Source organism: Corvus brachyrhynchos, unplaced genomic scaffold (assembly GCF_000691975.1).
Source record: "Corvus brachyrhynchos isolate BGI_N302 unplaced genomic scaffold, ASM69197v1 scaffold26, whole genome shotgun sequence".
Classification (NCBI taxonomy): domain Eukaryota; kingdom Metazoa; phylum Chordata; class Aves; order Passeriformes; family Corvidae; genus Corvus; species Corvus brachyrhynchos.
In genome coordinates this window covers 5,361,564-5,374,149 of record NW_008239324.1, presented here as the reverse complement: position 1 = coordinate 5,374,149, position 12,586 = coordinate 5,361,564, and the positions used below count along the sequence as shown (strand labels likewise).

The following is a 12,586-nucleotide window of genomic DNA, read 5'->3' as shown; positions in this document are numbered from 1 at the left end:
AGGCGGCGGGGAAACCGCCAGCTCTCAAACTGTGCTCATTTCTGCCCCTTCGCTTGTGTAACGCCGGTAGTGACAGGTGGAGCTTTGAGGACTCCGGGCCGGGCCTGCCCCGGCCGGGCTCGACGGCCTCCGTAGGAGATCGCTGTTGTTGCGACTTGCCCACAGAAAGTACGGAAAAAGTGAGCTGTAGTAAATCACCCGGTGACATAACCTTCTTGCAGATCTCAAACTGTGCTCATTTCTGCCCCTTCGCTTGTGTAACGCCGGTAGTGACAGGTGGAGCTTTGAGGACTCCGGGCCGGGCCTGCCCCGGCCGGGCTCGACGGCCTCCGTAGGAGATCGCTGTTGTTGCGACTTGCCCACAGAAAGTACGGAAAAAGTGAGCTGTAGTAAATCACCCGGTGACATAACCTTCTTGCAGACCACATGGGAGAAATCCTTCTCAGTGCTGTCCTTCAGTTACAAACATGCTGCCCAGTAAAATGGATAATTCTAAACTAGAAGTAGCAACAGTTGGTCGTTTCGACAGATGCTGTGTCGGTACAACAGCTCCTTTGCAATAGTTTTCTAACTTGGATTAGTACCATTTATTCCTTATACAAGAAGGCCCGTGAATACTCACAGTTTAATTTCAACAAACCACAATCAGTTTAGACTGTATTTACAACAGAAGTGAGATAATACTGAAAATACAACATTAGTCTGTTGGTACATCATGTACTCAGATTGTTTCTGAGTCCCACTCGTTGCAAGGAAGCATGGCAGCTGCTCTCAGGAACTTTTCTTAAAGTAGGTAACAAAACAGGTGTGACTCTGACAAGTCATTCTTAGTGTACCCAACTGAAGTGTTTCCTGTTTCTAAGGTAACTACTTTGGCAGTGGCTAAACTTACAGGCAGGGTGAATCTAGGTAGGGTGACTGTCTTATAAACAGGAAGCAAACTTAGTTGGTAATATACTGGTTTGTCCTTTCCATGTTTGTTATTTTGATTCTTTCAGCCCTTTTGCTTTTAAATTCACTCTTAACTGTTACTGCTGTTGGTCTGGTGTCTCCAAATCAAACTCACAGCCAGTTTGCTGTCTACGTGTGTGTCTTTGGAGAAATAGCTTATCCTATTTATCCTATATAGTGTTCCTAGGTTTTTAATTTATGCTGAAATGGCCACTCTTGGTGTTCAGCTGAGTAAGTGGAAGAGAAACTGTGTAAACATAACTTAGGAATAGAGGACAGTAATGTTTTGTGTCCCCATGATGGGACATAACTAAATCATGTTGGGAATTGTTATCACTGGGAATCATGGTTGAAGCCATCACGTTTTTAGCCACATTTCTCTTTTGTTCCATAAACATCCCTGATGTATGAATACTGCAGTTTTCCTTGACTTTTGAAATAGCATTTAGCTGTTTTAAAACACTTTCTGGAAGGTAAAAAAAGCATGAAGGCTTTAAGAACAGGTCCCTCCTTTTCTTCCCTCCAGCAGAAACTTTATTCTGCAGTGCTTGTCTGAAGGAAAATTGGGAAGTGATAGTTTCTTGGGGTTTGTTGTTTTTAAACAGTCCAGGTTGAGACGTGGAAATGCCTGAAGCAGCCATGTCATGTTTGATGCATGTCTCATGTGTTTGAGGTAGGTTCCAAACTGAAACTTCACTGGCCTGAGTGCATGGGAACAACATAGGTGCTTAATCCAGCCACACTCTAAAGTTACTGTGTCTAATCTTCGTGACTTCCAGTTTACTAGAATTGGGTGCAGCTTTCCAGTATATGGAATGTTCAGGTGGCTTTTCTGTTTGTAAACACCTGAATTTGAACTGGTGTAATGAATTGGGAGATTATTTTACTGTTAATGTGACTTCCACTGTAGGGATTTTTTTCTCAGTAGATTTCAAAGTGGTAGACATCCTGAAATACAAAGTATAGTGTGACTCAAAACCACCTTTCTCCCTTGGATTGCTCTCAGTGTGGGCCTTCAGAGAGGTGTGCTGCTCTTCCAAGTGTTCTGTTTGTTCATGGGTTTGAAAAGAGGGTAAAGGACTGTTCTGAAGAGCAGGTTTAGTAGTGGTCCCTTCAGCATGTTTTATGTGATGTTTTTTGACAGGAGTTTAGAACCTAATCAGCAAACACATTGCTGTTTGTGTCACTTGAGCTGTTTTATTCCACATGCAGCACAAGTGCCCTAAAATCATACAGCTCTTGAAATCCAGTGGAAATGGTTAGTTACTTCTGCAAAATTCTGAAAAAAAATCCAAAGGTAGGTTAAAGTAATTTTGAAATTACTTTCTTTGTGAGGCTGTTTCTGAATTTGTGGAAGATTTCAGGTTTGTCAACCTCAGCATCAAGGCTTACTTACTGCTAGTCATTTCTGGTTAGTAGGGAGTGTCTTTGTCACACCTGATGGGTGGTTTCATATTGGCCCTCTCTATTTTGTGATTTTTGGATTCTTGCCTAAAATTTTATTGCATTTATGTTTTAATCCAACAGAACGCTGCTCTTGAAAAAAAATCTCCTGAAATAGATGCCAAATGTTTTTTGCTGATGGGCTTTTATTTTCCTTAGGAAGTATTTAGGGTGTGTAATGCTGTAGAATTTGGTAAATATTTTTTATCTCTTTAAAATGGGTTGTATTGCACAATATAAAACAGCAATATTGTAAGAGCTCCTGAATCCCGTGCCGGGCATCTTAATCCATTACTGTATCATAGGATCTGTGACTGAAAGTAGCTAATTTTGACAGTTAATCTAAATTTTTTTTATAAACTCCCTGTAGCTGAGGCCTGACTTGTCTGAACCTGGCAGATTTGTCCCATGGACTGAAAGCTTCTTGAATTGTTGAGGCCATTGTAGAGAGATGCATTCCCACTAACGAGATATGGATTTAAAAATAAAGTCTGCTTCACATAGCATTCGTAGCTTCCTTAATCAGTGCTGTAGTAATTGAATTTTAGCCTTGCACTGAATGACCAGAGAGGTATCTGTGCAGTTCTGCTGTGCAGGCACTTCTCCCTTGGTTACTCTGTATTCTCCTAAGTTAGGTTGCACGGTTTGAACCTCTGAAGTGCTGTTAATGTTGTGTGTGTGGGAGCTGTCAGGGTTTGCTGTGTGTCGGGATACACACGGTGCAAACCATATGTTTAGAACATAAGTAGGAAGCTGTTTCCTCAGCTATTGTGTTCTGTCCTTGAGTCTGCATGTTTGCTCAGGCTCTTCCTTAAGAGGCGTCCCTGAAAGGGAAGATCCCATTTTGCCTCCAGCTTGGATTTTCCAGTGGCACTGCCAGATTTTGCAGTTGGAAGGTGGCAAAGCTTGTTTTGCTTCCCTGCAATCAGAGCATTCCCTGCTTTTTTGGGAGACAACAGAGATGCTAATAGGGTGGGAGGGTCAGTGTTTGTGCTCTGCAGGGTGCTTGTTGTATGGCAGCAGGGAGGCTTGAGCCCAGCTTGAGAATTTCAGTGCTAAAAGCCCTGGTTTTTAGGTGGATGGAGTAGGTGTGATTGCTGTGCTGTTTGTATTGGTATGAGGAAAAAAGCCGAGACAAGTGTGGTTTTTCTTCCTAGGGGCCTGAAAGGCAAACTCTGAAATTCTGTTATTGCCTTAAAAAATGGTAAAGTTGAAGTTTTGGGTTATGTCCTGTAGGCACCTCAAACAGCCTGTGAGTTCTCCAGTCTGCTTGCTGTAATCTGGTGCTCTGATGGGACTGAATTCCCCTTGCTGACTGCTGGTTTTAGTAAGTGCAAGTACTGTGCCAAGGTCTGTGTGCTTGATTTTTAACAAATGCTTTTCAGAAGCTTTATATTGGTCATATATGTTAAACTTTGCCAGTAAGATTGTCTTGGAATGCATGTACTTGCCAAACCCAGTGACATTTTCTAGGTTATTCCAAAAGAGGAATTTAAAGGTTATTAAAAAAAAAAAAGTCAGGTACTGTACTACTGAGAAATCTTTTTAAACTTTTGTGCCAGTCCTCCCTTCTACAAAGATGTTCCACAGTCAGTGGCCTTTTAAACCTTTATACATTAAGGTAATGAATTCTAGCTTGTCAGATGTACTAAAAAGAAATGGAAGTTTTGTGTAATTCTTCTCACTGCAGTTTTAGACACGCTCTGAAATTCTTTCAGAGACCAACTGCCTTGTCACTGAAGAATGCTTTCAGTATTACTGCTTGAAAATTCGTTCTTTGTGAGATGTAAGTTTTGTTGCATAAGAAGGATCTTGCATACCTTCATTGAGTAGTCGGGGTTTTCTATGGCATAAGGAAAGTCTGGAAGTCAGTTGATTTGACTTTTCTTACAAATAATTTACCCTTATATTTATGTAATATAATAAACTTTTTCAAAGAGCACAGTGGTCTTCCTTGCCTCTGATAGGATTTGTTGCTCCCGGTGTTTTGAAGTGTAGGCAAATGTTAAATAAGGTATAGTTTCAAGTGTAAGCAAGTGAAAACCTTTGTATAAAGGGAGATGGGAAGAAGAGTTCTAATGGTACCCAGCACAGCCTGTTCAGCTTCCTGTGTGCTGCTGCTGTTGGATCCTGGCAGAAGGAGGCCCAACATGCCGAGCTGTGCTGCTGCAGGAACGCTCCCTGGACTGGTTTACCCTCAGTTCCGCGTGCCAGGCGAACACATCACCCGAGCCATCCATCTCCATGATGAGGCAGAAATCGTGTACTGGTGGTTTTCACCATGGAGCCAAGACAGCAGAACAACAGTTTTTATTCTGAAAAAGGGATTCTCAGACTCTTGGCGTAAAGCCCAGTGACCTTTGGGTTTTGTGAGCTTCCAAGCAGTGACTCCAGCTTGATTCTGCCTCTGATAATGCACAGTGCTGCTTCCTTCGAGACTCCTCACACTGTTGGATATGCAGGACATGCTTTGGGATGCAATTTTGTCACACTGGCAATCTGTAATTTAACAGATGAGATGTCAAGTGCCAAGTTTTGTGTTGTCATAGAAATTTATTAAGCTGGCAAGCTCTGCTGTTGTAGCTTACTGGAAAGCTGTTTCAGTATAAGCCAAATGTTAGGGTTAGTTTATTGCAGTTCTTTGTGTGTTGCTCATTCACGATTGCTTGTTTTGGTGTGCAGGGTTGAGGCTTGGATGTACTGAGGCAAAATATAGCAGAGATGGTAAAAGCGCGTTTTTAAAATTAATTTGTGATCAATGCTTTGAATGATTCTGACCTCTGATTGTTGCTGTGTGGTGTCTAATTCATTATTCATCTCATTTTCTTCTTTCTTATGGTGCTGAAAGTCATTCTTCTGACTGAGCTGTTTGCTGGCTCTTTCAGACTGCAGAATGCAGAAACAAATAAAAGTGGTCAGGTAGTGTAAAAACAACTGAGCTTGTGTTATGAAAACTTAACAGTACTTCATTTTCCTTGTGAACATAGTTACGTGACATTGCTACAGAACTTAGATCTAATTTAATGCTGTTTTCCAGGTGCCATGTTTCAGAACAGACTACAACAACTGAGAAAGAAGAGCTGAAGCAAGTAACACAGAAACAGATACAGGCTCATTGGGGGAAAAAAATTGACCTGTCTCTGAGGTGACTAAAGGGGAATAATGGTGATTTTGCGCCGGGCTCGGCCGCCTGCTTCCGCCCCAACCAGCAATGAATCTTGACTCGCTCTCGCTGGCCTTGTCTCAAATCAGCTACCTGGTGGACAATTTAACCAAGAAAAACTACCGAGCCAGCCAGCAGGAAATACAGCATGTAAGTAAAGTGATACAGTGCTACACAATAAAGTTTGGAAAGAGAACTGGAGTTTCTCTTCTCGTTTGAGTTTGTACTCTGCGGTGCTCTTGTGTATGTTACTGTTTGCTGTTTTCCATGGTGTTGGGAATTGCAGGGTGTGTCTCATAGTCCTGCTGGTTCATCTGCCAAGTCATGGAATGCAGCTCAGAGCTGAGACCAGTATTAACTTTGTAGTTGAATATCAGAATTAACTGCCGCTCCTGAAAAGCGGTATGAAAAGCTTTCCTAACTCCTTCTCCAGGTTAAATCTTTCCACTTTTGGACATTCAATGGAACACTGATTGGGAAGGGAAGGAAAACGTATATATTCAGTATTCAGAGCTGTTGCACTGAAAGCATGAGTATGTTGTAATTTACCTCTGAATGCTCTTTCCTCCCTTGATGGAAGTTTTTTTCTTGTTTTCGTTCAGTGACTCATGGCTTGATGGTGAAGCCAAGCTGACTGTCTTGGCCCGGAGTTTTCAGAAGGCAGGCAGAGTAACTGCATGTTGAGACCCAAATATCTGTGATCTGGGCAAGAATTCTGGCTTAACTGACCTTTTTAAAAATAGCTCTGACTTGCAGGGTGGACTGAAAAGCATTATCTGCAGAGGAGTGCTTGGGAGGAAGTGAATGCTACTGAGCTAGTTTTAGAAACTGGTTTAGTTCAGTTCCCAGCAGACAGCTGGGACACTTAACGTTGGGTTTTTTCCTGCAGCAGTGCAATCCTGCAGCGATTTGAATCAGATTAGAAGGCCAGAGGGCTTAAGCAGTGAGTTCTGTAACATTTGATGTCATTAAAAGTGCATTCATTTCTTATCTTGAGGTGAGAGTGATTTCAGCATTATTGGCTGCTTTAAATGTAAGATGGAATAGGTCTCTTGTAACTTTTCTAACTTTTCCGTGTTTTTGCAAGTTCAGTACTCCAGGGGCTCATTTGGGATCATGCTGTCCTTTTGATCACTGTTAGTTTCAACAGATGGTTTTTGCAGCAAGGTGTGACTGAAGCATGACTTGATTTGGGAGGAGATATGGTTGATCTGCCATTCAGTTGGAGCATAGCTCTCTAAAACAGGGACAGATTGTTCCTTACCCATCAGCAGGCCTCAGCCTCACTGTGATGAGAGACTGGAACCTGGTCTGTGGAAATGGCTGGTTTGTGTGTGGTTATAAAACAGATCTAGAATTTTAAGACTAAATTCCTAAAATCTTAATCCATTGTTGTCTTTTTTTTTAAATTTTATTTTCCTGGTATTGCTTTATTTTTATGGTTGCTAGTACAATATTTCCTTAGTTGAAGAGACATATGTGCATGGTGTAACTCTGCCTCATGGTATACTGCTTGGGGTAAATGTTTGGCACGATTCACTCAGTTTTACAAAGTTTCCATCTAAGCATGTAGAGTTGTGGGAATTCATATTTGGAGTTGTTCTTGTCACAGCTGACCAAAATGACACTTATATTTAGATACATCACTTGAATGTAACAGTGGCAAAGCTTGAGGAATTAATTTCTTTTTAAGTGTGCTATCAGTAGTCATTTAACGTAGCTAATGCTTAAAAAAATAGAATATATGTTTTAAAAACTCCAAAATATTTTATGCATTTGTCAGACACAAATTCTAAACCATGGCTTCCTCTGAAGTGAGTTTTTGTGGTCTTGTTTTCCTGAAGTGGTAAGGAGAGCCTGGTTGGAGAGGGGGAACGGGCTTTGTAGACAAGTTTAACTAGGAAAGCAAAACTTTTTGAATCTAGAAGAACAGAGTTATTTTTTGTCTAATCCTGTATTTGCCCAAACATGTTGGCTGATAAATCCAAATACATGTGGCTCAAGCTTTATCCTAAATCACAGACTGGTTGACGTTGGAAGGGAGCTGTGGAGGTCATCTGGTCCAACCTGCTGCTCAAGCAGTCACTTAGAGTGGGTTACCCAGGAATATGTCTGGGCAGCTTTTGAGTACCAACATGGATGAAGACTCCACAACCTTTCTGGGCAGCCTCTGTCAGTGCTTTGTCACCCTTGCAGTAAAAAAATAGTCTTTCGATCTTATTTTATGGCTGGATACACTGTCACATAAATGTATATCAAGGCTGCCAATACAAAGGTTTTTTTCAGCTCTTTCTTCAGAAAACTAGTAATTCTCATTCCTTGTTTCCTGGAAGAGCTTTTTTTGTGAATGTAGTTAGATTTGAAAGATGATATGCTGCACTTCTAGCCTTCTCTTCCCTTCTTTCCCATATGTTAAGTTTTCAAGTCATTGTCCTTTGGAAGATACCTCAGTGCAAGGAAGCAATCTACTACTGATGCAGAAAAGTTGTGTGGAGAGCTTTAGTATGTATGGTTTTCTTTGGCATCTGTTTACTTTGATGAATTCATCTTGGTCACAGCACCAAGCAGTTCCTTAGGAAATTGATCGAGCTTTATGTCAGTCTTGTTACCACATCCAGGTCTTTGTATTTGATTTGGATTGCCTAAACAAACTGCCTGTTTTCTGAAGCTTGAGCTAGGTAGTAGAATTTGCTGTCAATTCAGGTTTGCTGCCTTTTGCACCAATCTGAGCATGTTCCTGGTCCTGGGGTATGGCTGCCTTCAAAGGCAGAGCTGTCACCACAGCTGGGCTGTTTACTCTGGATTGACATACCACAGGCATGTATATTATAGCCTCTGGTCAAGAAGCAGAGCTAGGTCTGACTTGGAAGTTTCTTTCCAGTAGTAGAACAAAACTTGGCAGCCACTGGAATAAGCAGGTTCTGTGGGAAAGGGAGGCATAGCGTCAGATAACAGTAGAAAAATTGAGATGAAAACAGTCAAACATCAGAGCTCGAGCAGACAGAGCCTAAAGCAGCCCTGTTTGTCTCTTTGCACAAAGAATCTACTGGCAAACAAGAACATTCGTGACGGGTGAAGCAGTGGACTGGGTGGAAGCAGTCAGACCAGAGCCAGAGCTGCAGGTTTTTGCTAGCACATTTGTGTCTCTCCTGGAGCTAGAAAAGGGGAGACAGTGGGAAAAGTGTTGCCAGATGTCAGAAAAAACTTTCTATGTAATATTCCCTTAAGTCTTAAAAGACTCTGGAGCAGAAGCAGTCAGGTCAGTCATGGCCAGGAGACAGGGCAAAAGCTGCTTGCAAGATCAGTGAAGGTGTCTTATGATGGCTTGTCTTTTAGAGAAATTGGTGCTATACAGGCATTGCACAGGTGCTGTCCCATGGTTGTGTTCTTGCAGAGTTAGGCACTGCAGCTATGGGAAAAACTGGGGAAAAATGAGGCCATGGTACTGTGTGGAGTTTGAGCTGCTTTGGTGGCAGAATCCTTGGGGTGGCTTGAAAACCCCTTTTTACTTTTTAAGAATACCACCCCTGACATGGATGGCTTCTGTGTCAGTGACTTGTGTCTGGCTAGATTCTCTTTGTTTATACATTTGTTTGCAGATGGGATCAATGGCGTGGTTTCTAGGATACTGATTAAAAGGAACACTTACAGCAGTTTTGTTGAAACTGTAGATGATTTAACTACTAGAAGTACTGCTGTATCCATGGTACTAGACCCAGATCTTGCTCTGTTATGACTGCTACTAAGCTGGTTTTTTGATACTTTTTTCCAGATTGTGAATAGGCACGGTCCCGAGGCAGACAGGCATTTACTACGCTGTCTATTCTCGCACGTGGATTTCAGTGGCGATGGTAAAAGCAGTGGCAAAGATTTTCATCAGGTACAGTTTACACCAACACTTCTGTTTATTAGTTTTGATTGTTAAAAATCTGCGGTGGGATTTGATCCAGGTCAAGCACAAAGGCAGGTTAGAAGCAGTAGCTTCAAACACACTTCTTTTCTGGTTATATGGCCTTTCAACTGCAAGAACTTTTTACCAATCCTCAGGTGAGAAGATATATTGCTGATTCCTGGCTTATAATCTCTTGATGTGGAAAAAACCAAGTTGCATCAGTACAAATGCTCTTTTTACCACATGCAGTGCTGTAGTTTGAAAGCCTTTCTGTGTATTTTAAGTGTTTGTCCAGATCCACTAGCTGACACTTGTGGTGCTATGTGTATTGGTGGGAGTGTTTTCATCCTTAAGCAATTTTGCCGCAGACTTTTTAGCTCATAACCATGAATCAAATACTCTTGGATTGTCTGTTGCAATCTGTGAGGATGTTTACAGAAAGCAAAACATTGCAAGTATGATGGGGAATGTTTCGTCACTTTGTCAGTCTTAAAAGCAAAGCAAACCTGAAGAAAGCTTAAATGAAAAGAAGCTAGTTGATGTTAGTGGGAATTTGGGCACTTACATAAGTACTTTATCTTTTAGTTTTTCTGTACACAGTGGATAGTAGTTTATTTTTATTGTGCTGTTACGAAACTGTGAGTCTTCAAGTTACCTTGTTCTTTTCAGACTCAGTTTCTGATCCAGGAGTGTGCGTCGCTGATTACAAAACCAAACTTTATCTCGACGCTGTCATACGCCATTGACAATCCCTTGCACTATCAGAAGGTTTGTATACTTCTTGAAGGGGATCCCAGTGTCAGAAACTGCACTGAATTGGTCTCTAGGAAACTAGCTGGTTTTCTCTTGTGTTCCCTTGTAGTAAAATCTTCAAAAACTGAGCTTGCCTGGTTGGTGTGGGTTTTTTTTTTTTTTTTTTGTTAAACTAAGCAAGTCAGTCAATCACTCAGAATGACTGCAGACTTAATTTTAGTACTTTATCTAATGTTTGTACCTTATCGCTTGTTTGCTGCAAGAGAAGCAAAATAAATCATCAGTACTCCTGTTTCTTTCAATATAAAAGCCGTGATTGTGGTTTAATAGTGGCATATATGTAAGAAGCTTTTAGATTAGATGTATTCAAAAGTAGTTGGAAAGCTGTTTAGCCATAGAAGCTTTGTGTTAACCTGCAGCAGAGTAGTTGCTAATATTCCAAGCTTGCAAATAGACTTTAGATAGTCTGACACATTGCAAATTAGACTAATCCCACAACAGCTTTCATGTTACTCTTCTTACCTGTTTCAGAGTCTAAAGCCTTCACCTCATTTATTTGCCCAATTGAGTAAAGTCATCAAATTAAGTAAAGTTCAAGAGGTAGGTAACACTTACTTCAAAAATACTTTAATTTTTTTTTTTTTTTTTTACTTAGCTAGTTAAAAAGGATGAGGTCTCCTTACTATGATGTTTGTTTTTGTTTGTAGGTAATTTTTGGTCTGGCTTTACTGAACTCTTTCAGCTCAGATCTGCGAGGTTTTGGTAAGTTTTCTGAAGTACTGCAGCAGAGACAGCCTTTTTCAGCAATGGGCTTTCTAGACGGGTAGATGGGGCCTGACCTGACTTTGCAATCAGTGGTGCCATTAGGAGGGGCAATAGGTAACACAGTCATCTTACATGAAGTTGGAGGACTGTTTCATGAATTACTTGCTTGATAGTGAATCAAGTTGGGATGTTGTGATATCTTTACTTGTAGTTGTCCATTAATATTTGAGTTCTCAGGTATGAGATTTCTGTTTAAATCTGAACTGTTGTGGCTTGTGGTAGACAAACTCAAATTAAGAGAATGGTACCTAGCTAAATGAATCTCATATTAAAACAGAATCCCAGGTTTTGACTCTAACCTCTTCTGTTTCCAAAAGCTGCCCAGTTTATCAAACAGAAACTCCCGGATCTTTTGCGCTCTTACATTGACGCGGACGTCAGTGGAAATCAAGAAGGTGGCTTCCAAGATATTGCAATAGAGGTCCTGCACCTTCTCCTCTCCCATCTCCTCTTTGGGCAGAAGGGAGCCTTTGGGGTAGGACAGGAGCAGATTGACGCTTTCCTCAAAACATTACGTAGAGGTAAGTTGGTTCAAGAAGCCTGACCAGATGCAGATTTTGAAATTGATTTTCATTACTTGCTGTCAGTGCAGAGTGCTGAAGTGGTTGGGAGCTTGCTGAATTAGAACTCAGTACATTTTCATAGTTTCTAAACTGACGGTAAAGTACCACTGTTCTGGTATTGGGTCCTAATGTACTGTTTTGCTTTCAAAGAGCAGTAATGTGGTCTCATGTTTTTGAAAAGTTGTGATAAATAAACATTGAGTAAGGGATATTCAAGTCTGTATGGAATGGTATTTGTGGATTTAACTAAAGCAGCTCAGTGCACTGTAGTTGAAAACCCTCTTACAGAGTAAGGAACATACATTGCCATTTCAAACAGGTGCATTTTAAGCACTGTTTTATTATATTAGATGCAGATCCGTGACAAAACACGAGCACAGTGAGCGAGGTGCTTCTGAGTTAAACTCTGGTTCATTTCTCAGACTTAGAGGAAGCTACCCTTCATACAAAAGCAAAATATTTGTTCTAATTGTTTAAATGTAACTTCTTAGTTCATACTTATTTTAATAAAGATTAGTGTATTAGCTTGTGTAATTCCTGATACTTTGCTTTGGGAAATTGGGAACTCTTCTCTGAGTGGCCCTGGAGGGTATGGAGATGTTATGTGTCATCTTAAAGATGGTGCTGTCTCAGGAAGGCCCACCCACAAGTTGTCTTTGCGGCTCTCCACTGTGAGCAGAACTCTCACCCACAGATCTGATCCGCCATTACTCGTCTCTGTTAAACTTTGCCTCCCAGGAAGGAAAAAAGGAGTATTTACTCTTTCCATGCCCAAGTGCCTGCATTACATTTGCTATATTTCTTAGCCTCAGTAGCAGATCCTTTGTTTCCTAATATTTCCTGAGTTGGAGGAGCAGCTTTTGCTGGACTGCTCTATTATTTTCCTGCTCTGTGCTTTTTTTGGATGACCACTGTTAGTAACAGTCTAGTTGTAAACTTACACCAGCACAGCTGCTGGCCTTTTGGGCAGCTGCAGAACTGCAGTGAACCTGCATG

At 41.2% G+C, this 12,586-nt stretch overlaps 1 protein-coding gene across 1 annotated transcript in view; it reads left to right on the top strand.

Moving 5' to 3' along the window:
* The first annotated feature begins 5,427 nt into the window (after positions 1–5,427).
* Positions 5,428–12,586, top strand: part of CNOT1 (CCR4-NOT transcription complex subunit 1) — a 50,076-nt gene continuing 42,917 nt past the window's right edge. Inside the window, 6 exon segments of the mRNA XM_008638748.2 lie at positions 5,428–5,707; positions 9,330–9,437; positions 10,119–10,217; positions 10,734–10,802; positions 10,910–10,964; positions 11,345–11,548. Of these exon segments, the coding sequence (XP_008636970.1) occupies positions 5,606–5,707; positions 9,330–9,437; positions 10,119–10,217; positions 10,734–10,802; positions 10,910–10,964; positions 11,345–11,548 (637 nt within the window). The 5' untranslated portion in view covers positions 5,428–5,605.